The 24,273-nt window shown below is 48.3% G+C and overlaps 1 protein-coding gene across 2 annotated transcripts in view; it reads right to left on the reverse strand.

Moving 5' to 3' along the window:
* Positions 1–24,273, reverse strand: part of FAM53B (family with sequence similarity 53 member B) — a 55,234-nt gene that overhangs the window by 26,938 nt on the left and 4,023 nt on the right. For both annotated transcript variants that reach the window (XM_076339201.1, XM_076339202.1), the window contains exons 2-3: positions 9,567–9,799; positions 6,387–6,438 (exon numbers count right to left, since the gene is read on the reverse strand). In XM_076339201.1, the coding sequence (XP_076195316.1) occupies positions 6,387–6,438; positions 9,567–9,635 (121 nt within the window). In that variant the 5' untranslated portion in view covers positions 9,636–9,799. The remainder of the gene's footprint in view (positions 1–6,386; positions 6,439–9,566; positions 9,800–24,273) is intronic.

Below are 24,273 nucleotides of genomic sequence, written 5' to 3' on the forward strand. Positions count from 1 at the left end.
CATCCAGCTGCTGCTGTAACAGCTCCAGCCACAAACAGCCTGGCTCTGCCCTCAATAACCACAAGACATTTTATCTGTCGCTGTCCTCATTTTAATAAACACAATGAAAAGTGAGAAATCTGCACTAAACAATTACATCTACACTTAGATCTTTATTATTTTCCCCTCCTTATTATACTGCCAGCAGAGAGATTTCTTGGGTCAGGTCAGCAGACAAAAGAAACAGAAATAGAAGCTGATTTTTCATGGCAAGCTGCCACGATCCTCCGGTCGGAGACGTCACGTTGTACAAAAGGCCTTGGTGAGGAGGATACGGGACACCTTCCTCTTTCACCCCTGCTTCGGCACAAACAGCTATAAATCTTCCAAGCCTTGCAAAGAGACCAGTAATCGCACCGTTATCCCCAGCACCAGCTTGGGGTTATTTGTTTTTCCCCTTGCACCGTGGGAGCTGTATTTTTGGCAGGGCAGAGGGGTTGTATAGGGCACCCCAGGAGGAGACCCTGGCACAGCATGGCCCCCCCAAGCCCCTGAGCACCACTGACTGGTCCCAAACTACCAGATAACCCAGAAAATGTTTTTCAGTGCAAACAGAAAACTGTTTGCCCCAAAACAAATTGAAAATGGGGTAATCGAAGGGCTGAGGGTGTAATTAAAGGACTCAGGAAAGCCTTATTGAGAAAAAGCGGCTGGTTTTCTGTTCAATTTTTTAAGACTAAGATTCACATCCTGAGCACGCTGATAACGATAACTGCAGTGGAGCCATTAATACTGCTGCAGTTAAGCATGTATTAATTTTCTTACATTACAAACGTCAACTCGGTTTACCCTGAGGCAGTAATTTGTTCCAGGATAAAACCCAACATGAGAACCCCTCGGTTTGTAAGTGAGCTGCTTCACTGGAAAACTCTCCTTTGCCTATTGGAAAAATGATAGGAGAACGTTTACAACCAGAGCATGCTGTAAGTGTGGCACAAGGGGCTCTTCCCCCGGTTAAACAGGTCCTTCTTGGCTGTTAGTGTCTTTGGATGAAATAGCATCTTACTTCTGGATTTTAACTTAAAACTGCAAAAATAAGCACTTCAAGTCACTTAATGAGCATGTCCAGCAAATTTCTTTCGAGACGTTTTGATCTGCAAATCTGTATTTCCAGGGTGAGGCAACACAAAGTGAATTTTCTGGCATCTCTTTGGTTGTGAAATAGCTTTCCAGCTCCCAAGACACAGAGGGGTGTTATCGGCAGCCTGGGGAGGACTGAATTTCTCATCCTGCCCGCTCTGGCCGCTGCAGCAGGAGCCTGAGCCCTCTTGCAAACCATGCACGAAGCAGCAAGAAATTCAGACTGGCGCAAAGCAGCATTAAATTCAGGGTACAGCTGCAATGTCCCAGGCTGCCCAGCTGCAGGGGGACCCAAACCCAAACTGTTTCTGCTTTCCAAAGCAAGGCTGAGTTAGCTTGATTCAGCCCCAGAGAGAGCAACCTGAGCCCCGGCTCCCGCATCATCCCCCAGCCTGTATGCCTTCCCACCGCCCTGCCAGGCCTCCGGGACAGTTTGGTGGCAGAGCCATTGACCCCGGGGTGGTGGGGAGCAGCCCTGCCAGGGATGCTCTGGGAGGGAGATGTTGGGTGTCAAACTGCCAGAGCACTTGGGGTGTGGGTGAATAGCGGCTGTTGCTGTAAGCCGCAGCATCTGCTCTCTGCGCAAGGCTAGTGCCCTGCCAGCACGTGCCAGCAGGACTCGCCAGGCTGGGCAAGTGGCAACAAGCCCCAGCAAGACCTGGCACATTCTGGGCTCTGGCTGCCGGGTGATCCTCACCTGGTTTATTTTCCCCCTCTCCTATTTTCAGAGACAAGCCAGAAGCCACCTGCGTGCGAGCACGGCCCAACCCGTCCTGGGACCATCGATAGCATGCTCAAAACACTATCGGCACCACTATCTATTCCTAAATTTCCTTTCAGGCAAAACTGAGACATTCACTTTCAAGAGTGAACATGAACCCTTACAGTGTCCATCCTGTGCAACCTTCACCACATTAAACAAGCCCAGTGGTCCGGGGCATGAGGCACTCATGAGCTGAAGTCACGTCCCAAAATCAAGGAGAGGGGTGTTGTCCTCCAAAACGTCCCTGAGGGCTTTGCACAGCCCCATGGAGAATGGGATCCACCCTCAGAGCATTGCAGCCAGGTTTCCAAATGCTGAGCTCCAGGTTTTGCAGGAGCAGTGCACAGACATGCCAGGCACCTTCCTGCTTCGGGATGGTCGCAGGCTTTTTAAACGACTGCTGTGCTCCTCTGGTGACACAAACTAAATTTTAATGACCACGTTCATAACCACAGAGAAGGGTGTAAAACCAAAACGCTGACACAACTTTAACTACAGCGACACAAATGTGCTGCTATAATATTTTTACAGTTCCTTTTTATACATAATGCATGATCCTTCTGCTCAAGTTTCCTCTACGTTCTTTTTCCGTGAAAAAATTTACATTAATACATAATTTATTATGGCAACTTGTAAAGCAATTATGGGTTTCAATCAATTTTTCTTCTCCTTTTTGGCAGATAAATTCTGTTTGGATCTTAACCCAAACATTTCTCTTCACACGGGTGTGCATCCAATTCCCTTTTTTCCCATGTTGTTCAAGTCGAATTTCAGTCTCCCAGTCTCCGTGCACGGGGGAAAAGGCAGCCTGCATTTTCCACTGCCCCCTGTTTATGTTTGAGAGACGATTACTAAATGTGGAACAAATTTAATGGTTGTAATTAGCCGATGGCAGTGCCATAGAGCCTTCCCATTGCAGGAATAAGATTAAAATACGATGCGCGGAGCTGTGCTTCAATGGGAAATGAAAACAACAGCCCCTAAAATCTACTGCTGGAGAACAAACACACCAGTGGGCTGCGGGCTCCTCGTGCCAACAGCCTGCACGGGGGAGGGACATTCCCCACCTCGATGGCAAAACGTGCCCTGCTCTTCAACACAATCCTCTGGCGGCTTCTCCCCGCTCCAGCTACGCCTTGTTGGCTTTCCCTGCACGTCTTTCTCTCTTTGTGGATTGACTGTGCTTGAACATGCACCAAGATGCTGTTCTACGCTGCTGGCTTTCCAAAAAAACCCTGAAATCCCAGGAAATCCCGGTTCAGAAACAGGAGGCATGCAAGCCCTGCATTGGGAGGCAGAGGGGTGGGCGGGTGCTTTCGGGATGCGATCGAGGGGCATCACCCCCCAGCTGGACTTCATTCTGGCTTCTTGGCTTTCCTCCATCACCTATGCGGTGTGAAAAGTAATTTCCAGGTAAGAGGTGTGCAATGACGAGACCCAAGGCTGCAACCCCCCTGGCACACTTGCCTCTTGGACTGCTGGTGTTGCCAAACCACGATGGTGGAGGAGTGTGCCGAAGGACGGACGAGCTGACCTGTGCGCTTCGTCCATCACCCCACTCTGCCACAGCGCTCTACAAGGACAAATTCTGGGGGTGCTTTCCAAGGGGAAAAGCAAATGACTGTTACTTTTAAAAGAGCATTTCACAGAAGATGGATCCGTCCCTGATGGGCTCAAACCCATCCTCTCCTTCCCTTTTACAAGCAGGGCTATGCATGCAACAACTGCCATGCCAGGACACTGATCCTGCGGCCAGGGTGACTGCACTTGCAAGCACCTTGTCACAGCCTCAATAAAACCCTGCCTGCAGTTTGCCTCAAAGATAATTTCTTGCTTACACAGAAAACAGGAGGCCACAGCTGTTGGCATACGCCTGCTGAGTTTCCCTTAAAAGGCTGGACTAGTGCAGCCTCTGGTGCTACCGATTTAGACATTGAGTGCTGCTTATATACCTGCTAGGGAAAGGTTAGGTGATGCTGCCAATGCCTTGTTAAAATATTGTAAATTTTCTTCTGCCATCCACCCAAAGACAGAAACATTTCAATATAGGAAGTCAAAAGTAATGCCCCAACTTCCTAATACAGCGCCTTCTTTCTCTAGCACAGTCACTGATATTTTGACTGGGGGCATGTGATGAAGACTGCAGGGGAAGGAAAGGGAAAAAAGGAGAAAAAAAAACCCTATCCAACAACAGGACAATTCTTATACTCCCAGGTGTTTCAAGGACCCATCAAGGAGAAGGGAATAATTGTTGAATTTATAGTTTTAGGCATTTCACCTTTAATCTTCCTCCCAGCAAAGGGCTATATAAAGGTAAAAACCAATCTTTTTAGTAATATTGTCATCACACTGGCAGGAGTATTTCTTACAAATCTAAAAATCAAAAGATTATTTAGATCACCTTGAGAAGTGGATCTAACATTGCATCATCCGACATATCAAGTCTTTAATAATGTTTACTCATATATTGAGTTATATTACAATCTATAATTGATATTCAGATTCTTCTGGTGTTTAGTACCTTACGAGGTATCTACATCAGTTTACTCTTTTCCCCACATTATGCTACGGGTAAGCAGGACCCCAGCCTTGCCATCTTGGCCCAGCTGGGTTTCTTGGTCATGGTGCATTACACACCCTTTGGGGCTTTGACCCAACTTCTTCCTTCTCATTCCTGGAGATAAACGCTCCTGAGCCGATGCCTGTGGGAAGCTCCAGGGTTTGGATGATGCTCTCCCTGGCAGCCTGGCCGAGGCTGGGCTTCCCTCTGCCCCGCTGTCCCATGACTGCTGGGACCAGCCACAAGCTGCCTTCCTGCCCAAAGCTGCCCTCGCCCCCAGAGGCAACTGGGAAGACCCTGTGCTAAGACCGTCAGCCTCTTCTGGTGAAAAACTCAGAAAATTCAGCCAACTTCCCTCTATATCCCCCCAACATTGTACATGGGACTATGAGTCTTTGCCTCTGGTTGGCTGCACTGCCAGTCCAAACTTCACTGAATTGATTTATCTCAGCGCTTTTCACCGACAGGGACTTGGCCCTTTGACCTGAAATATTCCCCCAGTTTTGCATTCGGTGCCATGAGAACCATGGGACTTATTTAAAAAGTCAAGCAAGTTTTGACACTGGATTAGTCTGTGATCGTGGCCCACATTTGGAGATAGCACAGATGATCAAGAACGCTCGGGAAAGATACCCAAGCCAACCAATGCCCTTGCATGCTGAAGAGACTGGGTCTTTTTGGCCGGGCATGACGAAGACCATTAAATGGCAAGCTGTGGTCAAGGAGGTGACATTCGGTTCCGTTGGAAAGAGGATAATTTGGCAGCCAAGGAAGACCAGCGCAGCACTACGAAGACACAGAAGGCTTTATAAAAGCTCTTAAAGACAAGCTGCTTTTCAATTAGGCACAGACTCTTCATATCTGTTGAAGACCCTGGCAGTGCCACAGTGCAAGACAAAACCATCTGATTGGGTTTCTTTGTTTCTTGCTCATGTTTTTCTTTGTTCCTCACTCATGTTTGACAGGCAGGAGAAAGGGAACGGGCTGTCTCTAGCCCTTCTTGACTTTGAAGCTTGTGACTTTCATCTGAAAAAATCCAAATGCTTTCCATCTTCTCCCACCCCCCCTCCTGATGACTGGAGTTATCAGAGCGCTTGGGAAATATCTCCTGTCAATGCATGTGCTCGGCTCCCATTAACACTAATGAGAGTTGCGTCCATGAAGAAAAGGGGCAGCCTCTTTGTCTGTAAAGCATTGGCTCAAACTTGACTTACAATTTTAATTGAGTTTTGAGACTTCGCCTAGTGACTAGCTCCTCCCTACAAAACCAAAAGAGCACAATATAACAGCACATCCTCCAGCACTATCAGTTTTTCAGGATCACCAGCCAAGGCACCAATCCCCCATCAATTTTGGTGGCTGTTCAGCATAAAAATTGATAGCAAGCTCTGACATGAAAGGTATTAAACATCCTATACCATGGTTATTGTCAAAGGCAAAAATAAGACATTTTTCTTACTGTTTGATGCCTGTCCAAACACTTCATGCCAAGTGGTAGAACATTTTTGTGATAATACTGATATTTATTACTTGCATCGTGCAAACAGTCAAGAGCCACAGTTGTGGGCTGGATACTCAAACACAGTCTCAGACCCAAAATGCTTATGATCTCAACTGTACAAGTTACTCTGAAAATAAGCAGACATATCAAAGCACTGAGAAGGGGGAAGGAGATAAGCAATTCACTCAGCAATGGCAATGGGGCAGGACAACCGCCTCTGGGAAGGAGGGTGGCACAGGCGCGATGGCCACCACTAAGTGGGTGGTGTGGTGAGTGCCCCTCCATCCCCGCTACATGGGGCAGGTGGGTGGACGCCCCCCCCAGGGTCTGCAGGGGAGCATTTTTTGGAGAGATCCAGCCAGTCAGGACATCTTCCCACCCATCGCTATAAGGAAGCGGGAGTGGAGGTGAAGTAAATATGGACAGAAGTTTCTGTTACTTACCCATCACGCCACAAGAGAAGAGGGTAGGTCCTTGACTCATCTTTGGAGTGTGCTGCAAACAACCAGAAAAACTATTCACTTCTCGTGGACTCGACTCGGGCACCAGAAACCACCCTGCCTCCAGCCTCAGCAAAGTCGCACAGCACCCAGCGGGGAGGAGAGCCTCGGGCGCCTGCAAGGGTCCCGTTTCGGCAGGGACTGGGGGACAGACCCAGTCATCTTCCCTCAGTGAAATCAAATTTAATTAAACACTGCAGAGAGTCGGTGTCAAGGCCTGAGGTTGCACATCATGGCTCCCGCACCTAGTCCTTACCCACAGGAATAGCTGCAGCGAATCCCCAGCTGCAGGACCCAAAACACTGGAGAAACTAAACTGGGAGCTGCAATTCAGCAGTAATTCTGGATTGGGCAAGAAAGCAGCAGCAGTGGTATCTGAACCCCATCCAAGCCCATTAAGGCCTCCCATCTAGGTAGAAAGCGGCTATTCCCTGGAAGTATTTAAAAGACGTGTAGATGAGGCACTTAGGGACATGGTTTAGTGGGCCTGGTGGTGTTGGGTTGGCGGTTGGACTCTATGATCTTAGAGGTCTTTTCCAACCTTAATGATTCTATGATTCTGTTTAGTTTTTTTAAAACATATAGTGTGTTTCTAAGGCAAGACGCCCTCACCCCAGCACTTCTGGGGAGTCCGCATTCAGATTGTGCTGATTTGCACTAAAAATAGGGAAAAACGCTACTATATGGGTACAATATAATCCTGGATGCTTTTTACACTCTTTTTTTCTGAGAATTTTCCTCTTGACAGTGCAAGAGACATCATCAGGCTTCTAAAAATGGGCATGGACAGTTTTATATACAATAAATCAATATGTCATCTGCAGCTACATGCCATTTCAGCTATGTTTGCAAAAACACACTTTCATACTAATTGTTCTTTTATTATCCTCAAAAATATCCATATTCTGCTTCTGAAGTGTTTTTCCTGGCAACACCATCCCATCTGACCGAGGTTTTACATCATCTGAGGGAAGCACCAGCATGACCTCCCTGTTCATCTGTGCTGTCATAGCTGTGTTTTATCTGGTGTTAGGCCACCGCATTCACATTTTCTCTCCTGATCCATGTTTTACACATTGCCTGCTCACATAACAATAATAATAACGTACCAAATGCTGGCACCTGCCTGTACAGAGCAATCCAATGAAAGGATCCCACTTCATATACAGAATATTGTAAATATTGAATATAGAGGGATGTGGAGGCAGAAAACAACGATGGCGTGCAGATGTGGACAAGGTAAATAAGGGTTGGTCACCTTCTTTGGAGCATGTGCCACTCTTCTAGGTGAAGTCAGGCTATTTTTATCTGTTAAGCCCCACCTTATGAAGTGGCAGGTAGAATTAATCAGGAGACAACGAGGACAGGCAGCTGTCTCCAAAGAGTGGCCAAAGTGGAGCAGCAATGGAAGTGGGACAAGCCCCAGAGAAGGCGGTGGTTGTGCCAGCACCCCTCTGTGTGCCAGCCCCAGAGACCAGCTATACTGCTTGCAAACGCGGGAGGGGGAGGAACATCTTAAGATGACTTATGTCTCATATTGAGTATAATTACCATTTTGTAAGAGTTTCGTCTTAACGCCAAACTGGGAACTGAACCAAACGAGCCCATTGGGCATTGGTAGGTGATACTGTCCCGCTGCTCGGACACTTATTTCCTTTAGGTTTTGCTTTTTGGCCTTTCTCATGAAGTCAATGGAAAAACTCTTGCTTTCTTTGGTGGATCAGACTTCTTGTGAACATCTGCCCCAATTTAACAGCCTGGACAACCCAACAATTCAACTTGTGTAAGCAGGACTATCATTGCACTATTGACCCAGCCCCAGAGCTGCGGGAGGCCCTCAGCAAACACACGAGGGCAAAGTTTTGTGTTACAGCTCCGCACCTCCACTGCCTGCCGTCGGACAGCCCGGGTGCCGATCCCTGCCTGGGGTAGTAGAAGAAACTACTTCTCATCTGCCTCTCTGCAGAGCAAGTTCCCCTCCACCTGCCCCACACACCTCCTGGGGCACAGCCAGCATTGGATGCTCAGGCTCCCCTCTCGCCGCCCCGAGCAGCAGCCACGGGAGATGCTGCCTTCCCAGCAGGAGCCAACACTAAAGCAAGGATATTTTTCTAATATATCAATATCCTTCCTTCCCAAATTTCACCCTTTTAAGGCAGGATTTAATGCTGCCTCTGGCTTGCTTGCCTTCTCCTCCACTGCGCACTGCCAGGGCAGCCTGCCTTTGCCCTGGCATGCTGTGCAATCTGCCCGGAAAGCCCGGCCGGATAGTTTGTCATCCTCAGCAAACTTAGGCATTTATATTTCTTTTATGCTCAAAATACCCATTTATGGCTAATCCTGCCAGATGCTTCCTGCTGTGTTACTGCACGCCCTTATCTGAGGCTCTCAGCGCACCCTGCGAGGAATAGCCTTTCGGTCTAATTTCTTCTCGGACTATGACCATCCCTCCCGGAGGACAGAGAAGCAAACGTCCACAACCAGCCTTGCTCTGGGCTTTCTCAGATGACTCTCCATCATCCCGCACTTCCTCCTCCTGCCTCTGCTCCCCACCCTCACTTGCTCTGACACTGCCCCCAGAAAATGCGTTGCCCCTCATTTCCCACTACCGTAGGTACGCTCAGCCCCACAGCCTTGCTCGCCCCTTGCAGCATCATTTAGGCTGTTTGCTGCCCCTAATTTGTTTTTTTTTGTTGCCTGCTCATTCGGTGTGGTTGGATTTGCATCCCTCCAGGCTGCCAGTGAGACTGTTAAGTACCACAGCACTGCCCTTCACCATCTCCCACTTAATCCTGCTCCCCACTTGCTCATCCTCCTATTAATGATGAGCATCTGTTCGCTGTTGGTGAAGCAATTTCTTGCCTGTGTTATTCACGGCATTGATTTTATTTTTTTCTACTGTTTATTCCATTGCATGCTTACTGAAATTCACATATGCAAAAGCCACAGCACTCCAATCATTTACTAATCGCCTGCTCCTTAGATATTAATGCAGCTCAGTAGAAATCACTGCTATAAACCATCTAAAGATCCGGCCCTGCAACACAAAAACCCCTTATTATAAAGCTACAGCAAAGCTCTCAACAGCAAAAGAGTTTTGAACAAAGATCTCACAAAGCTTACCAGCTCAGTCCTGCATGTTACAGAGTCAGCACCTTTGTTTTCCCGAGTTTTGGTTAAGATCATCACCATGGTAATGCAGTCCTGCCTCGGAGTCCATCAGGGTCCAGGCAAACGGCGCCAGCAGCCGTGGTCTGGTGAAGCTCCTCTTTCAGTGCATGTTCCCCCGGGAAAGGCTCAGCCCCACCGACTCCTCGGGGGATGCACAGGAACAGGCTCCAAGTGTGGAAAACTCCCTGTACGCACAGTGAGAGAGAGGAACAGCTTTAAGGGACTTGCGTGCGGAGACGGCGGGATGAGGTTGGGTGTGCTGGGCAAGGGGCAAGCGCTGCCTGAAAAACACCCTGAAGGCAGTTACTCCAGAGGAGTATTTATTTTAGACTTAAATATTGTTGGTGTTCCTCTGCACCCCATCAGTGCAGAGGTGTTTTGTGGGACGGACACTCGCACGAGCTGTTGGAAGCATGTAAGGTACACAAGGCGATCCGGAGGGACAGAAGTATTTCAGGCAAATGAATAAATAAATAAATAAAGTTTCCTCTGAATTCGCCCTTTGAAAAAGGGAACTCTCATCCCCTATATGGAAGATACTGAGGCTTTGATAGAAGGGCTCGTTAAAGCCTGTGGGTTGATCTCACAGAAGCCCTTGCCCCCAGGCCAACTGGCAGCAGATGTCCAGCAGAAAAAGCCCCTCCAGCATCATTAAGGCTGTGAAATCCCCTGGATGCCCCTAGCCCACCCCAGCTGCTCCCTGATTCCCAACCCATGAAGAGCCCTTTGGGGGAAAAATGGCGCAAAGAGTTGCCTGCAAGAAAGGAGAGAGCTCTCTGCCCTGAAATCCTAAGGGCCACACTATGCCTCTTGATCCTTATCTATTTCTTAGGTAGTTTTAGGTAGGAAAAGCTAAAGGCTGCACAATGAGGAGCACATATTAAGGAACAGGCTGCCAACCAGGCTCATATAGCTCTGCACAGACCTGACCACAAGCAGTTGCCCAGCTCTGCCTCACCTCCTGGCATCCTTTCCAATAAACTTACTCCCGTGTAAAAGCAGACAGATTGCAATTCAAATCTGACTATAAAAATCAGTGTTTTCCCCAAATCACTCTTCTAATCCTGTTTTGCTATTTTGTTGCCTTTCAGTTAATGCAAACAAACAAAAATACCATTTGCATGATATGAAGAGCATAAAACACTGATCTTTTAACATACAGTCAAAACCCAATTGCAATATTTAAGGACAATATTTGAGAATATGCCGCTAAGTATTAAACCTCATTACGAACTGATAGGGCTTCTCTTCCCAGCTCGTAAATCACCTTTTCCGTGTTTACTTGGATTAGAGCTTGCGATGGTGTTATGAGTAGCTCATTTGAAGGCCAGCTGGCTGGTAAAGAAAAATCACCTTCTATTATTTTGTGAGGTCAAAGTTCATCCAGACTGCAAAGCCAGGATTGGGAACCAATACATTTTCCAAAGATTTACTGTTCCCAAGGGCACGTGGTACAGTCTCCAGCTTCTTATGGGACATTGGTGGGCTTATAATACACAAGTTACCGGGCAACCCAGTGACCAGATGGAAACTGTCAAATAGAAAAGCAAAGCATTTCAGACCATCAAAATGACACATAATTTGCTAAGCCCAGATCACATATTTATACTATGGATAGCCTGGGTTCGCGCAAGGAGACCATGACATAAGGGAGGATGGGGTGGCTGGAGGACCAGTTGACTAACACAGCAATGTGCCCCCATCACCACAGGGCTACAAACCCCCCGGTGATCCTGGAGGCAGCTCAGACACCTCTGTTACAGCACATGGACCCCCAAGGTTATGCTCAGGAGGCTCCCCAAGCCCTGTGCTGGGGCCAGCTTAGGGACATCAAGCTCTTTTCCAGGAGCAAGCAGAAAGTGTCGCTGAATGGTCATTAATAAGCTCCATAGGACTTTTACATTTCTGTGTTTTGACCGTCCTTGCATCAAATATATTGGTATGCAGCAAAAAAAAAAAAAGGAGGGATGGCTGCTTACACCAGGCTCTGAACAAACACAAGAGGAGGGGATGCTCCCCGAAAAGGGCTGCCAGTGTCAGCACGTAACAAGGGACAGATGGGGACAAACAGAAGATGTGTGGAAGCAAGGACCACATAACATGGAAGCAGCGATAAAGGGGAAAATAAGCAACGCTGATGATATGCTCACTGCTGAAGCTTCCAGTGTTTCACAGCAAGATCCCCAACACCAGTACGGGGCCCCAGCAGCACGCATGCGGCACCGCTGGCAGCGGCACAGCACCCCATCCTTGCTGGCTCATCTCCTTTTACTTCTTGTGAGTGCTCTCCCTGCAATTTTAGCCCCACCAGCTACCATGGTTGAGCCACAGACCAGGGACAGGGAGCCGGGCAGTGGCTGCCCTTGCCGATGTCAGAGTTGGATCTGCCAGAACAGAGCTCCCATTCCCCAAGGAAAAATCCCCTCCTGCCAAACTTGCGGGGCCAGCAGCCTCCCAGAGACCAGCATGCACACAGCAGCCCACAGACAAGAGGCACTTAGATCCCAGTGCGTGCCTCTGAGCCAGGGGAGCTAAGCCAGGTTTAAAGGTTTAAAACCCCCTCAAGGATGAGGAGCGGGAGGCTCTTTGGGAGGCTCCAGCCTTTCCCCAGCACTGGGGAAACCCCTGGAACAGAGCTGGCAGTGCCCTCCTGGTCCTCTGCGCCATACCACAGATGGCTAAAGCACAGGACAGGGACTAAAAACACCTGAGGTTTATATTTTTATCTGCCACAGTCTCGGTTGTGCCTGATCCCAATGCAGAGATAGCAATGCTTGCTGCGGGGCTGGACTCTGTGTTTTGGAGGACGCTGGGGCCATCGGCACGGCAGCAGCACAGGCAGTGAAGATCAAACAAGCATTCAGAGCAGCATGAAAGCAGTTAAGCATGGTTCCTCATTAACAGGGTATGATTTCTTCACGAATAATTACCTTTCCCTAAGGTAATGATTAATGTTGCTGCAGCAGACTCCTATACACACCCAGACGTGCGGCAGCCAGCAGGCAGAAACAGCAGCAAGTACAGGCACAAGCTCCCTGCCCGAGCCGGACAGGCGGCAGCGCATGCCGCCTCGTGCCTCCCCTCTCCCTGCTCTGCTGCATCTCCTGCAATTAACGCAACCCTAATGATAACGCAGCAAACCGCCAGCTGTGCTGCAAGCTGGCAGCTAGCATCACCCCACGTCGGGTCCGAGGCATGCTTTTGGGTCTGGGCTCTTTTAATTACTGCTTGGTTTCATTTTGAAATCATCCCCAAGAAACTGCAATAAAAAGGAAAACTTTCCAGTGAAATGTGATATTTGGCTCCCCATCCTGCTTCACCGGGCTCCTGATGCACAGCGTGACCCAGCACGGTCCTGCCCCGTCATGTCCTCTTGATGCAAACAAGTGTTGTGGGAGAGAAACGCTTCTGCAGACCCGGGATGTTCTCCCTATTGACTCTGAGGAGGAAACTACTGTGTATTTATAGACTGGAGGCTTTCAAACACACACATGCTAATAAAAAGATACTCTTCAGGGACCATTAATTATTTTAAGACATGTATTTCCTCATTTGCAATCAGATAAAGGGAACTATCTTCATCCCTCTGTCAAGGTTAAGTTTAGACTTGGGCCATGGCCACTGGGATCGACACAATCTCCCGAGCTGCATGGAGCACCCATGAGCAGCACTAGTGCATGGAAACCCCCAAATTTTAGCAAACCATGCTTTTTCTGTGGGTATTGCTTCAAAATACAGACCGAGTGTAAGCGTCTGTGATCTTTGCAGTTGCAGAGGTGGAAAGAGGTTTCTCTTATATCTGCTTTCTGGACAGTATCACATCAACTGAGTGTTGGGCTTGGAAAAAAATTACACTGCAAAAAGGATAAGTCAGATGATCCAGCTTTCATCCACAGGCTTGAAAGGTAATGCTTGTAAACAAATATGCTCCTTACAAGGTACCAGCAAGGAGCACAGCCCTAGAACTGCTCACAACAGGCAAACAGCCCTTCCCTGCAGGGAGGTCCCACTCCCTGCACCACAACTGATGCTACCACAGTGGACTCCAAGCACCATGCAGCTGCCAAGTCACAGTTGTACCCTGTTCACCTGCTACACTGAAATGTACGGAAAAGACCTCAGGATTTAGCAAACTGTCTGTCGGATACTCTGCCACAGCTGAAGGGAGCCTGAGCAGTAACCAATATCGCACACCCATACATCTGACCCCCAGCAGTACTCTTCATGAAGATGGCTGAGGACCAGCATCACACAGATTTCCACTTGCTGTGGGTCCACCACCCTCTGTACAGAAAACATTCAACACCCACCCAGCTCAAATAATCCATCTCCAGACACACACACTGACATAAAACCTATTTAGAGGCAGAAAGGGCACATGGGAATGAGGAGCCAGAGCTGTATTTTGCATACTGATACACCTTGCAAGCAGCACAGCAGGGTCACTCTTGGAATATAAATCACCCGCCCCCGCTGAATTTTTAATGCTGCTCAAAGCCTTCAGTGAAAAAGCCACAACCCACGCAGGACCCTGCTTCCTACCCCATGCCCCAGCACTGTTCCCCGTGCTGTGCCTGAAGAAATACTCAGGCACCCTTTTGACTGCACAGAAAGTTTTCTTAAACCCCTGCAAAAGGAAAAGGGAAGCATTCCTGACCTTTACTTTCTGAATGAAACCAAGAGCTGCCTGACCCTCTCTGGGTGGAGGAATTCCAGCCACTTCCAAACCCGTCCCAAACTCTGTGAAAGAGGAGGAAGGACAAACACCCAAGCCCAGCCTTCATCCTTGGTGTAGCCGCAGCCTTGGCTCCATTGCCACCAGCAGTGTCATTCCAAAATGCTATGGTGCAACCAAGAGCACACTTCGGCTCAGCAAAAAATATTCCTATCGCCACACCGCGAACTCTGGCTGTATGACTCCGGAGAGCCAATGCTGATGCTACACAAAGGCACAAGGTGCTTCAGGAGGCAAGGCTGGAACAAGCCAAGTCTCCCAGCTCAGCGCATCTTCTGGCAGCCGCTGCCCCGAGGTTTATCACAGGGCAGGAGGGTTCAGTAACGCCAGTTCAGAAGTTGCAAACGCCACCAAAGGAGCAACGAATACAAGCAAGGACAGAGGCAGTAGTTTGACATAAATGACTCTCTGAGAGGAAAAGCAGTAAATGCAGCTTGATGGTGGAAAACAGCAACCTCGCCTCCTCCAAGCGGAAAACAACGGGCTGAGCAAAGAGCCGCCGCGATCATGGAGTTTATTTAACACAGTTTAGACCCACATGTTTGAAGAACCAAACCTAATCCCTCTGGACCAAACTCTGAGAATGTTTCTAAGGCTTAACTGCCCTCCCTCTCTCACCAATTAAACAGAAATTCCCCTCCTGCTATGCAGATCCCAATTTCTCCATGCAGACAGACTGCTGCGGAGCCCGGCATGCGAGCGCACCACAGCTGGCCAACCCCTCTCCAAACGCTACAGGTGACTTACAAGGAATTTGGGGAAATAGCCAAAACTGGTTACTGCAATTGAAAATTGTGGGGTTTACGGCTTTCTACAGAGCATCACGTTGCAATTTTTATCCAAACTAAAAATCATGCCCCCTTCCCCATCCTTCTGCTTCTTAGGAGGGATTCGGGGCTACATTGAATCTCCTCATTACACAGCCTGTCTCACCATCAGTGCTTTAGAGAACACCAAGAGGTAAATCTTCAATTTGTTGATTTATTGCATTACGAATTTGGGAAAAGCCTTGAAGCCTATCATTTGCTTGTAGCTAAATATGGTCTCATTTCCTCACTCAGGCAATAATTTGCCTTCTGCACCCCTTTCTCGAACAGTCTTGCTCAGCATCTCACTCTTCCACGTCATTAGCGAATATTGATTTTATTCAGGGGGTAAAAACCTCCAATAAATGTGAAAGATGCCATTCAGGGTCTGAGAAGAAGTCTTTACCCTCTGAAAATGCCCCATGGACAAGTCCTGAGTAAACAGGATCATGAGTCAGCGCACATGACTTCAAAGGACAAAATTTCCACGGATGCAGCCATGTCAGGATCGTCCCCTGGGACTCCGTCAAGAGGAAAGAGCTGCCCCAGGCTGCCCAGCCTTCGGAGGAGAAAGGCTGCCGCACTGCCCCATCTCACCCTGAGCCTGCAGTCACCTCCTGCTGGTCCACAGGGTCTTCCCCAGTTGCTAGAAGGGCAGGCACAGTCCTGCTGAGAGGCCGGAGAAGTGCTCCAGTGCAGGAGACCACATGTCCTGCACAGCGCTCCCCTCCTGCCCGCCTCCTGCCCGTCAAGGACTCGAGCTCGCCACATGTTCTAGGTACTTGTAAATTACCAGCCAAAGAAAAGGAAGAAAGAAATGTCCTCCTCTGCCTGCTGCTTGCGGCTAGACTAGCCTTTTCCAGGGCTAACAAGATAAAGACACAATTTCAGCATTAATTAATAAGTAAAACACTTGCCTACACTTAACATTTTTAATGGACGGCATAGCAAAGGGGAAAACAGTAATGGGTTGTGTTTAAGATGAGCATCGCTCTGTAGGTCTGCACAGCTTTGAGAACCACATCACCTTGTTGCTTAAAACCAACAGCTTCACGCAGGAACAGAGGCTCTCACTGATGCAGCCCAGTGCTCGCACATGCCACAGAGCTGCCAGCGCAGGACAGCCCAGACGGAGCCAACCTCTACAGCCACGCTAACAAAATCCACAGCCAAAAGGAGCCTGAGCTTTACCACAACAGCGCCCATCTCAAGGGGCCGCGTTAGGAACAGAAAATATGATATGCAGCCACTGCGGATGGCCACGTGCAACCTGGCTTACGGAGGTCTGAGGTTAACCCTTGCTACCAGGAACAACGGATGTACCGGGGTCCTGCCCACAACCATAAATTAATTACTAAGCAAATAAAAATCTATTATTTCAATCCAATCCCTTGCTCCAAGTGCCTGACTACTGCCTCAACCTGACGCCGAAGTCATGCAAGGCAGGGGGTCCCCAGCACCCTGAGCCCCAAACCACACATCCAAACACCCCTAGCTTCTAGGGAGAGCCTGAAGTCCAAGGTCACACCCAGATCTACATGTTTGGGTTGGACCTCCTCTGCAGGCAAGCTCTCACTGAAAAGAAGTAAGAGCAATTAAGGAAAATTACACACCATCTAGTTGAGTAAAACACATCAGGTTTATTGCCCCCGTGCTCTTAGGGAATAGGAGTGGCAGGGGAAAGACTCCCTTACACACAAGCAGCGGAAAGGGACTGAAAGGACAGGGTAGGGGCAGAGGTGCTCTGTCTCAACATCTTAGCTCGAAGAAAATGGTGCTGGCAGTGACTTTGCCTTTTCCTCCCTGGCAACTGAAAAGGAAAAGAAGAGAGCAAAATTAGTCATTGCAAAACAGCAATCGGCAAGCGAGAGGTGCGAACAAGGAGACTGCTGGTCTCCAGCGAAGAGGTGCCAATTAGATGTGCAAAGTAACTACACAGGACCCAGCTCACTGCGCAAAAACTCATGCATGGCAGTTAAAGAGAAGAGCATACCCATTCAGAGCACTAACATAGGGTCTTCAGTATCTCTTGGCTGCACATTCAGCCTACACATAAGTTTTCATGGAGGACCAGCATCAGACCTTCAAAGGGATCACTCCTTAGCTGGCCACGTGCATAGGTTGACAAGCTGCTCCAGCTTGAGGGTGCATCCCCAGCGCATCGCTCTGCCATGGAGCAATGCCGGGACCAGCTTAGCCCAGACCTGCTGTGGCAGAGCTCAGCCCCACGAGCCCAGCGTCCTCCTCCCCCAGCAGGACTGGTCCCAGGGGAGCCCCACATGAACGCAGCCCTCTCAGCAGCCACGCTGGCTTGGGGATAGACACTGCCAATATTTCTGCACAGCGCCAATATTTAGATATATCCTACAGCACGGTCTTAGTCTGAAAAACACCTGTAGAAATGGCACGTTCTCTTTAAGCAAACCTGTAATCATTGCCTAATTGCTCATTAGGGGACTGCTGCTAATTTTGAGTAATATTTCCAAGTAATGTTGGAAATATTGGACCAAGGGTTGTCTCTGGAGAAGAGCAGCTGAAGCTGCAGCAGTAGTCCAGTCTGCTGGTCCAACGAACCATCTCACCTTTCTACTTCCCCCCCCCAATTGTGAGATTTGTTACAAGAATTTGCAATGGTCTGTGAGATACTGTGAGTGTTGGCCACACTCCCAAAAGCTGAGGAATTGCTGAATTGAGAATTGCTTTGGCGGCTTAATCTCAACAACAAGGGATGCTAGACAAGCCAGCAGAGTCCAGGTTTACTTTTAATTACTGCTTGGAGCGTGCTGCTCTAGTAAACAGACACAAAAAACAATTCTTGTTTCTTCCTTATATTCTTTTCCCATATACAACCTGAAATGTCTGAGACGGAGACAGTAAACACAGCCCCACCATGCCATTTTTACAGACTTGCTTCTCAAGCATAAACAATTTCAAATAGCACATAAACCCATCTTAATACCTACCTCTGTAACACGATGTCCACCTACTTACAGCCAGATAATAACACTCGGAAGGTTAGGGGGGCTTCTTGGCCAGCCTGGGCCTCTTTGCTTCAGAGCTCTTGGGGTCTCTGTGAGAAGCACGTCTTGCAGCTGCAAAGCAGGCTCAGCACTGCAACACTGACCGTACCGCTTTCAACTCATCAGTGACCACCAAAAAACCACCACATGGACCACGTACAAGCAAGATCTGGGACATCTCGTAGTGTAATTGAGGAAAGCTTGCCAAGCGCCAGAACACCCGCCAGAACACCATCATCGCTCTCAGAACAGATTTGGATACTGCATGCAAGTCAGATTTCTCCCTTTATTGAGGCTGAGATGGAGAATCAGTAGAGGCTGACAGCCCCTAAAGAAATATCTGAATTTAAAGCAGGGAAATACTGGATGTATGCATCAATTGCCAGACTTCACATCATCTCCTACCACTTCCCCTTTATGGATAAATACCCTAAGACTGCAGAACCTTCACGTGAAGCCCAGCAAAATGATCACTTAGGACCTTCCAAAAATTGAAATTATCTACCTGAACTAGGCAGGCAACATTTTAAGAGTTTTGAATGCTTTCAGCGGACAGTCTCTGTGCCCACACCAGGGTACCACACATGCCCGCCGTCACCTGCAAACCCTACGAGACCACTGTTTGCATTAGACCAAAGTACTTCTGCTCTTGGGCAATCTCTGGGGTTTCATTCCTCAGCTGAGAAATAGCTTTCAAAGAGCTCCTTGGCTCCCGAAAGACAAACCTAGAGCCTTTATTAATCCTCCTAGCAACTGAAAGGCACATTTCCCTGCTGTTTGTCCATTCGTTGCCATCAACGTTGGCAAGAGAAAGGTACGACAGCAGCGTGGCTGTGGAGGGAGGGAAGGAGTCCTCTGGGGCTGGGAAACCTTTGCCCACGCTGCCACCTCCGTCTCTCTGGCACGCTGGGAATAAATTTCTGAGTCCTGCATCTCACATAAATCTCTAACGAATGAGGAGCCAAACATCTGTGAGTTGTCTGAATTAGCGTGAATTTGGCAGACTGAACAGCAAACTTGTATTGCCCCGCAGCCTTCAAATTTCTTGTTTTCCCCAGGTTCATTAAATACATAACAATCTGTTACCAGAAGATGGTTCCTATGTGCATGGGCTGCCAAGGAGCCATTTTCAATAGCTCTGGTGGAGATGGGGGAATGTGCAAAGAGGAGAGGGGGGCTCTTCCTAATGCAGCAGGGCAAGGAGAGGATGGGCTGCACCCACGCTGCCTCCTTCAGTGACCACCCGCCACGTGGCAAAGGCTGTCTCTGACACGTAAGCCTGGTGCAGCCAAAGCTGGAGGTGATTTTGGGAAGCTTCAAGGGGAACAGAGCTTAAGAGTGTGGGACAAGCAGGGGGAGACGCCTTCAAAAGCCAAGGACGTCCTGCAGCATCATCCCAACTGGGATGACCATGACGCATCCAGATGGAGAAACCAGGCTCTGCGAGGGTTATTCATACCCGCGAGCAGAGCCCTGGGTACGAGGCATCCCTGATACTTGGGGAAATTGGGGGTTTCCCACTGCTGCTGGGCAAGCCTGGCAGCACAGGGCCCAGGCACACAGCGAAGGCACCGCCAACACCAATCCGCGGGCAGAATGGTCTAATGCTGTGATAGGGAATAGTACTGGAGGCTTCACCTTCCCTCAAAGGAAGTCTTTCGCTATGAGGAAGAAGTCAAAGCAAACACCCACTCACCGTGTTTACTCATTTATATCAAAGCCAAAGCAGCACCGAAATGTGGCTGACAGCATTTCCACGGAGCCATTCATTGAGAGTTTGGACTTGGGTTTCAGCTGGCGTTTTTAATATCGCAGGGAGACGCTTGCAAAGCTGGAATAATACAGAATCTGTTGCTAACCCTCAGCTCCTACGAGGTGTCAGCAGCACGTAGAGCCCAAACCTCCTGCAGGTTTGGGTCCCTCGGGGGCTCCCCGAGGGCCGGGCAGTGAAACATTTCCCCCTGCACCGCTGCGAGCCTGGGGTACAGCTCCAGCGAGCTGGCTCTTGCTGCCCCAAAGCAAGGTACCCCACCAGGCAATTGCCTAGCTGGAGAAGTAATGCCTGCAGAGGACAATTTTCCAGGCATTGGGATGCTTCATCCCCTGGAGGTGCCTAATTCCCATGCAACTGGAGCGGAGCAGGATGAGCCCCACTATCGCTTGGCACCCATAAAAGCCCACATTTTGCAGGCTGTCTCAGAGACGAGAAATAAAGAAAAAAAAAGTGGAAATGAAAACAGTCCCTGCTTTTATTTGGGCTGGCAGAAACACTGTCCTGCCCAGCCTTCCTCCAGCTCATTTATGACAGTGTGAACATGCAGTAAAGGGGGGCAGGGGGGAAGCTGCATTTTCTACCCCAAGCGTCTCCATCTCTGGATACTCTCCATACATCCCTCTTCCTCCCACCCCACAGGTGAAAATCAGGAGGAGAAAGAGATTCCTCTGTGCTGTGGAAATGGGAAGCCCGAAGGACAGAGGCGTGAGCCCCAGCACCAGTGCAGTATGAACCACAAAGCCCCCTCCCGAAACGGCATCCCGAAGAGAACTGACCTAAATGCTGCATCCCATCCCGGCTCCAAAGCTGCCAGCAGGCTATCGGGAAGGGAATCGCGCCAAGCATTTTGTCAGTGCACAAACATGAATGATTGCTCAGTACAAACAGAGCAGTAAAAATGTCCACCTTCATCACATGGAAAAATACATATCAACTTGCTACACTAATGAGTGAAGGAATTAATGAATCCGAGAATTTGTAAATCATTATGAAGTCCCTAAAATAATGACACCACCTTAAAATGCATGAGACTGAAAGTTAAACATCAGGCTCTGTTAGAAAACAAGATACAGATTTTTTTATAGACATTAAGGACAACAAGAAGTCCCACTGACAACATCGCTCCACAGTCAGAAAGAACAGCAGGAACATCAGTCACGATGCAGAAAAGGGAGAAATGGTCAATATACACTTTAATGCCGTCCTAAGGAGAAAGTAAAACAATACGGTCACATTTGTCAAGAGTAATCTGGGATGATATTAAACAGCAGCTACTAAATATAGATCTTTCTTAAACAACAGCTCCAAATAATTTACACCTTCAACTTTTATATGATTGTGCCAAAAATCTTCTGAGCCATCACCGCCGATGCTCCCAGAGGGCAGGCACAAGCCAGCATGGTCAGCACGATGGCCCCGACAAAACGAGCCCTGCAAGGCTCAGGTTTCAGTCCAAGGAGAGAGTCAGGAAGCACAATTAACACCACAGAGAAAAGAGCTCTCATCTCACTTGAAGTCTTTGTGCCGGTAAAAGGGAGCGCTGGCAAAACAGACTTCATTAAAGTGCACAGAAATCGCAACTGACACATCTCAAACAGACCTGTAAATAAACTGGCAATACTGGCTTCAACAGAAACTAGACTTTCACCTTATGCCATGTAATATTTCTGGCAGTAATTGGGAAGGAAACAGGAAAATCAGTGCTGTGTAAGTGACTCAAGACTGGCAGAGCACTAAATACGGAGAAGAACAACTTTACAATACAGAACAGAGAGAAGCAACCAGCACAGTTTTTCACCGAGATGTTAAGATACGCCTTAAAAAAATAAATTGCTTAAAAGACACTCACCTCGAAGGCAGGGGCACGTCCCCAGGCTCCTGCACTGCGCAGTGGATTACCAAGGCATGTGGGAGATATGACTGCGGGGTGGATAAATTTGGGATCTCCAGCAGAAGAGACAGTATTGCCTCTATGCTCTGCACTCCACAACCACTATGGAGATCTGGAGCCTTCTGCCATGTCTGATTAAGGTCTGGAGAACACCCCAGGAGTAACTGAGGGACTTGAAGACATGGGTACAGGGCAAGACTGGGGGAACGTGGAGTGGTAACTGCTCAGGAATGACCTGGTCACCTTCAGAGAGGGAAGGAGATGCTGAGCAGGTCCTTCAGAGGGAGCAGACCAGCAGTGTAACACCACCCAGCGCTGTGGAAAGTCGAAACTATGCAGGTTCAGAGTAAGGGCAAAGTGCAATTTTTTCCTGAACGGCATGGACAATAATCATTGCAATAAATTAATGGCGTAGTAAATGACTGCAGTGGGTTCTCAATCCTCACTACGTTTTTATCTCTGCGCTGGATGGCTTTTCTAAAAGATGTCCTCCAGCAAGAATTAATCCGGAAAATTACTAAAATTGGTGATACACAGAGTAGTCTCCAGGAGCACGGCTCTCCTGGCTCACTACTCTATGCCTCAAGCAAGCTGCTGCACCCCCATGCCCAGCAGCCCCCATGTCCCAGCACGGTCCCCAGGATAGCTTGTACAAGGACCAGGAGGGAGGGCTGACAAACCTGCCCCTCCACAGGCTGACCAGGCTCTTGTTTCAGCTCTAACATGGCTCTTTTCTAACCTGCCACCTTCATGGTGTATCGTGGGGGTACGTGAGAGACAGGCACAGGGAGGGCATCAACAGCACAATCCATCACACTGGAGAGTTGGATTTTTTTAGATGAAGTTTAAAATACTTCACAATTCAGCCAAAACTCCCATGGGAAAAGTAATCTTCTACCGACAACATAAACCATGCGCAACCAAGTGCGTGATAGTTTCTAAATGAAGCTATTGATAACTGTAAATCTTCATTAACCACGATGCTTTCACTCTGAGAAGTACCATCCATCGCACTGTATTTCAATTATAACACAACTGATAGTCCAATAAAGAGATAATCCTTTTCTGAATTAACAGAGAGGCTACAAAACCAAATGTGGTATTTTTTATGCTTTCTGTATCTTCATAATTGTAATGCATCTTCAGCTTTGGCACACAATTGTAGCTTTTGGCATCTATTTAATAGTATTAAAACTTGTCCTTTCAAAAATATTATACAATATTCATCTGTACAGCTGGGACAAAAAAAAGCATGTGATAACGGGGTTAATAATATATATACTTGAAGTAATTTTATAGCATGGACAACTATTACCCAGCACACCAGGAGGCTATTTTCAGTAACATTAAGGTAAGCACACAAATACAAAACTCAGTTATTGCGACTTTCCCACATCACTTGAAACGAGAAATTGCTACCACCACCTGGCCTAACTGCACTGCTAGGCTATCCTAACCAGAGACAAGACTAGTCATCTTTATTAATGCCGTTTTCCTTCCCTAACATTTCCCAGCGGTGCAGAATAGCAATGACGGCGGTTACACAACTGGGGCAACTGAGGCAGAGGAGCACGAAGGCTTGTCTCGGGTCGCTGCGAGAGTCGTCATGGGGACAAGGACAAAAAAGGAATTTCTTAAATGCAAGTAGGTGCTTTAACTCATCCCTGAGGAGACCCTGGATTTATGAGCAGGATGAGGCGTGAGTCTCCTTAACTCCCCCAGTCCAGACTGGCCGCTGAGACCAGAGCAAGTTGCTGATGTACCTTGACAGCAGCGTCATTCTGCTCCATGACACCCAAGCCCCGCTTCTCCTCTGCCATCGAAAGGCTTTTTGGACCTTCCTTTCATGGGCTGGTTTTGAGCATAGAGAGGGAGAACAGGTTTTCCAGCTGCCGGATTGAAGTTTGCCAGATTTCATTTTTTACAAACCCTAGGAGACGTAATGATATATAAGCACAAAACGGCCACAAAGTAAAACTCTTCTTTCACTACAGTCCCATACCTACCGCACAGCACAAGCCCTGAACTTTGGCTGCTGAAAGCAAAAGCTATGGCCAGGATCCATGAATACAGGGAATGATATAGCCCAAGGGATGCTTCAAATGGACTACAGAGGAGTGACACCAATGATGCTGCTATATTTAATCCTCTAAAAGCAAAAACCATGACCAAGTCTCCCTTGGGCATTTTTTTTTAGGGGAGAGGTATAGAAACTCAATGCACCAGAACAGATTTTTTGCACTCGCTCAACCAGTTCTTAAAATATTACTCAAATACGGTGATTACGGAGCCAAACTTGCCTGGGTATCTCCCACCCGCCTGTGCGGGGACCCACAACGTGCAGTGCCAGGAGCAGCCATGCTTTGTGCAGGCTTCGGTGCTCCTCCGGGTCAGTCTAACACAGTTTTCTCCTTCCGTGCATTTCAACAGAAA

This window comes from Aptenodytes patagonicus, chromosome 5, assembly GCF_965638725.1.
Source record: "Aptenodytes patagonicus chromosome 5, bAptPat1.pri.cur, whole genome shotgun sequence".
NCBI lineage: Eukaryota > Metazoa > Chordata > Aves > Sphenisciformes > Spheniscidae > Aptenodytes > Aptenodytes patagonicus.